The sequence below is a fragment of the Adiantum capillus-veneris genome, chromosome 24 (assembly GCF_014529385.1).
Source record: "Adiantum capillus-veneris isolate H3 chromosome 24, ASM1452938v2, whole genome shotgun sequence".
NCBI lineage: Eukaryota > Viridiplantae > Streptophyta > Polypodiopsida > Polypodiales > Pteridaceae > Adiantum > Adiantum capillus-veneris.
In genome coordinates this window covers 94,067,072-94,072,230 of record NC_140954.1, presented here as the reverse complement: position 1 = coordinate 94,072,230, position 5,159 = coordinate 94,067,072, and the positions used below count along the sequence as shown (strand labels likewise).

Genomic DNA, 5,159 nt, shown 5'->3' with positions numbered 1-5,159 from the left:
TCTGTCGATCAATCACCTCCGGAATATTAGTTCGATGGAACACCCAATATAGAATCTCATGATCTTCTTTCTTTACCTACAACACAAAATAAATGAGACTTAAGTAGATCTGAACATTTGAGCTTACTTGAGAATCTCGCTTACCTCAAACGCACCAAGCCACCATATGTTAGATTCTGATTGAACACTAAAATATAAAGGATCATCACTGGGACACTTTGAGAGGTCTCTATTCATTAAAGTAATAGTAACACGCTCTAGCGTTTTCTCTTTAACAAGCTCACACTCATCCAATTTTAACACAAAATGTAATACCCCACGTGACTCTTCAAATGTGATGTTGTAAAACTCCACCATTCTCTTCTGTAATATCCGCAGGTCCATAAAAATATTGTTGAACTCATCATATGCCATGTTTGCTCCATGGCCACTGTAAGTTGCTTTAATATGAAAGGGCTGTCCAAGATAGTCTCCCTGTGCCTCGTTAAGCTGAAGCCTCTCTTTGCAAACACTTGAGGCTGATGGTAGAAGTTTGGATTTTATACCCTTCCTAACAAAGATGGATAAGACAGACTTTTGGATAGCCGAATATCCTCTTTTGCTTACACCAAGTGAATCAAGTGTGCCTTGTATCTCTTTTGCAGGCACTGAGTTCTCTGAAATAAAGCGGTCCACTACATTTCGTTGTAGGACCTTAAACTTCTTGTCATGTACTATATCTGCTGCCAGGCTTCTACTTATAAGTGGCTTCAATCTCTTTCCTATATTGGCTTTGGGGTCATTGTTTTCCTTGTCAGGATAGATTGAATCTCTACATGAAGACAATGCATAAGTAAATAACAGAAAATTTGCTTCACTAACACTATTTAGGCACATGAAAACAATGCATAACAAGAAAAAACAATAAGATTACTTAACTAAGACAATGTAGCCAACCAAGAAGCATCACCTTAATGCTCGGATTCTTTTCTTGAGACCTCCTGATGCAACCTGCAATGTTTCAAGATTGCGCAATTTCTTCTTTCGGATACGACCACCCAAGATGGTGTCCTTCATTTGACAACTTCGCACCTTTCCTTTCAGTTCTTGTACCTCTGTTTTATGTTGCAAAATGGTAACGTGATCTATAGAATGTAAATGTGAAAGGCGAACAATATCACATTGTTGAGCTTGGAGAATGCTCTTGTAAGTTTCAGCTTCTCTTGTAAGTGATTTACAATAACCCAGAAGGCCCTTTTCTCCATCACCAGCAGAGGTCAATAAGCTTGTAGGATTGACAAACGGTGGAAACGCATTAGTCATTGGATTCTTAGGGTAGAGAGAGCCTCTCGTCCAGATATCTATGTGTTTAGCTCCTTGAGCTCTGAGCGTGTCTATGGAAGCGGGAGGTATATGTGTGTTTGTTTTACTGCGCTTAATCAATGGTTGGTACTCATTGTCCAAATCAATGTGAAGGTGATATTTGGATCATTTCTGGATAACATTTGTGCCATTTGAGGAGTGCGCCATTAGCCAAATGTGCAGGTTTAATGGAAAGTGAATAGCGGCTGCGGATTCGTCCCTCCATGCTAGCCTCATTCCCTCCATATTGACGAGGTTCATTCAATGCAACTGAAAAGAGGATTATCCCTCAATCACTACGAACGAATGTTCAGAAGATTAAGGAATCTACTTAAAGTACACTTTTTGAACTTTTACTATGAAAGACCCAGCTCTTTTATTTGCCATTTTTTCTAGAGAGAGAGTGCAAAAAATACATTTTCTTAGAAGGCCCTCCAAATGACCTCCGAAATTTCCCAATGGACTGACTGGACTGAGTGAACCCTAATCATGTTGTAGCTTGTCCAAAGACACATAGGGTTGGATGTGTCACGTGACACCGATAGGCAAGCTCATTTGCACGGGCTACCTTGACGGCGTGGACTTTGTGCATTGCCTACCTCATAGCTTTCCTCACCTAGCCATGAGAAGCTCCGGTATCTTAAATTGTCAAGAGTTGCTCCGTCGTTTGTTTGGTGTTTTCACTGTCGATCTTGATTGTATGCTGGCTTACGATGTTGGGTGCAATGATATTTTAGCAATAACTTCTATTATTTTCTTATTGTCCTCTTTTACTCATTTTTTGTCTATTTTCACATGAGGTTGAGAGAGAGCTCAGAGGTGCACTCGTACTGCCCTAAGGTTGAGGCCGCCTGCTTCCGCCATTCTTCTTTGTTTGCCATGAAATCAAGCCTGCCAGTTTTTTGTCCTCATTTTACTCAAAGCTAAAAAGAAGGCCATAACTATTTTGAAAACGTCTTGCTTTTGGTTCCTTTGCTTTACCATCTAATTAGCTTATAGAAATACAATTTTCTTACCCATTCCCTACAACCCATATAAAGCAAAACTTCAATCGTAGCAAGAAAAAAAGTTTTCCTACGTCCCCACTAATAATCAATACTTCAATCGTACTGATTAAGAATGGTTGTGGAGTATCATGCTTCAAAAGGAGTGAATCCATGCCCGTAGCTTTGATGAGACTCAAGAAAGTGTTGTAGTTCTTGGCGTGATTTCGCAGAAAAACGAATGAGAAGCATCAAGGTTAAAACAAGTTATAGCTCTAACAACTATCATGGAGAAGAATGGACTAATATGGCACAACACAGGCAAGGTTTGAAGGAGCACTGATGCTCTAGCTAAATGATGCATACCATCATAAGCATGCCTTTTATCGACATTCACATACATATATGTACATCCATACATACATGCATGCCATCTTCCCACATGACATGAGAGCATGCATTTCGTGGGGGACAGACATCCGCACCTCGTTCGACACCTATGCAATGCTAATATCCATAAAGCCTTAAACATCCAAACACATCCATAAAAGGTGCATAAATCTTTTACCCAAAAGGCCGACAATGTAAAAGATCATATCAAATGCTAACCTGCCATTCCTCGTAAACCCCGATGCTTGCAGGCAAATGCAAAATATCACATCACATCCAAAATGCTGGTGTGTGAAACATTTTTGCATGCACAAGTCCTTCCACATTACACCCACATACCAAACATCAAGCATGCACAGATGGGTTGCAACAGATACCTGGATCAAGATCTCGGTGAAATTGACAAGAGAAGCGGCGGCAGGACCTTGTGCGCTAATTCCATTAGGGATAAGGACGCTGCTGATGCTGAAAACGCTGATGTTATAGGGGGCCTTGTAGAGCTCATTCTGGACAACAATGGACATGCCACCATTTGTGCGGGCAATATGAATAGTGTTGCCTTTCACAGCGATGTTGACAAAGCCATCCTGGCCAGCCGCTTGGCCAGTGGTCTGATAGAGAGTGGTACTCAATGTAGTGCCCTTGGTGATGGCCTTGAACTTGGCAGTGTCGAAGTAGTCGTGCAGGACATGGAAGCTTACAACATCATACACAGTGTTGGAGTCGGAGGAGTACTGCTGGACAATGGGGTCAAGAACCGAGGAGGGCGGGACAAAAACAGTGATGGTACTCCTGGAGAAGATGGCGGCCGTGACCCCTGTTTCCTTGCAGATCCTGCTGAGGGTGGAGTGGCTCGGGTGAGAAGCAAGGATGTCTGTGATGTTGTTTTTGGCTCTGGCGGCATAGAGCACACAGAGGAGTAGGGCGAACTTCATGGTGCTAGGATGCTAGCTCTCTCTCTCTCTCTCTCTCTCTCTCTCTCTCTCTCTCTCTCTCTCTCTGTGTGCAGCTTGTGTGATTTGCTGACCTCCCCCTGGACGAGGGGCTGCCCTGCTCTCATAAGCTCCAGCTCCAGCCCCAGCAGTGCTCTGCCACCACTGTCGCACCACCTCTCTGCTCCAGCGGCGCCCTCACGGGCTGGGCCCTATTCTGCCCATCACGGGTCCCTTAGCTCCTCTCTGCTACACATTGCATCGGCTTCTCTCTCTCTCTCTCTCTCTCTCTCTCTCTCGGGGTCGAAAACCTAGCAGCCGCACGGTCTCTGCATCCTGCCCATACCCACCCCCGTTTGGCGAAACAGCTTGAACTCCTCACTGTCCCCTGCATTTCAAATTTCCCTCACCTCCAAGCTTCAAGCTTATACATTGTAATATTAAACTCCTAAGTGACCTTTCCCACCCCGAGCCCACTGACAGCCCACATTCGAGTCTTCTTAACAACATCGATGACCCACTGATACCATTTTTTGTTACACGTAGATCATCTTTTTCGTGTGCATGTCATATGTGCTTCGTCGGTGATGCTCTATTCTCAGCTCAAGGTTACGTAGCTCTTTAGCTGTCGTTTGCATCCTTCATTGCTAGAAATGGTGAGTCACAGCCCCTGCAGGCACTCCCATCTCTTAGGTTGTCCACTACCGGCCCCTCTACCCTAGTGCCCACTTCGCTAACCGCCCAATAGCAGCTTGTGGCACTGTGTGTGTGTGTGTGTGTGTGTGTGTGTGTGTGTGTGTGTGTGTGTGTGTGTGTGTGTGTGTGTGTGTGTGTGTGTAAATAATGCTCGCTACTTGTACACCTACTGGCTCCACTTCACAATTTATTGGTTTGTTGTTGAGATCCCTCCTGCTACCAACCTTAGGTACTACCTACTCGCACAAGAAGTTTTGGACAAATTCTTACAATATTTCCCACATTGTGACTTACCTCAACATCATGAGCTTTTGTGAGGGAGGTGCCGCATACCTAGCTAGGTATGTGGTGCCTCTCGAGCAAAAGCTCATGATGTTATGCATTGTATGAAAAACATTGAGAAGAACTCCGTTTTCCTACATGAGAAAGTTTCGAAATCTTCTTATGTCGTACAAAGCCTCTTCATTGTCTGCAACAAAGGACCAACATTTGGAAATGCTAAAAAGTTGGGAAAAAAAATTTGTTGCATGAATATTTCTAGACGTAGACTGGATTCACACGATGCAATGAAAGAAGAGGGCTAGAGGTGACTTCAACCTTCTCTATGTTCACATTGTGCACTTGAGAGATGCTTGGATTAATCTTGTGCTGGCCCCATATTCAAACGACGGTGATAGAAGGGCTAGAGGTGACTTCGACCTTCTCTATGTTCACATAGTGCACTTGAGAGATGCTTGGAATAATCTTGTGCTGGACCCATATTCAAATGGCGGTGATAGAAAAGATCAAACTCGTGCATCCCCTATGTTCAAATAGT

General features: G+C 43.7%; 1 protein-coding gene across 1 annotated transcript; it reads right to left on the bottom strand.

Annotated features, from left to right (window-relative positions):
* Positions 1-2,829: 2,829 nt before the first annotated feature.
* Positions 2,830-4,039, bottom strand: LOC147426796 (fasciclin-like arabinogalactan protein 8). Its single transcript, XM_086498436.1, has one exon. It carries the CDS (start codon positions 3,647-3,649, stop codon positions 2,849-2,851), a length of 801 nt encoding a protein of 266 aa, XP_086354562.1. The 5' UTR covers positions 3,650-4,039; the 3' UTR covers positions 2,830-2,848.
* Positions 4,040-5,159: the final 1,120 nt, after the last annotated feature.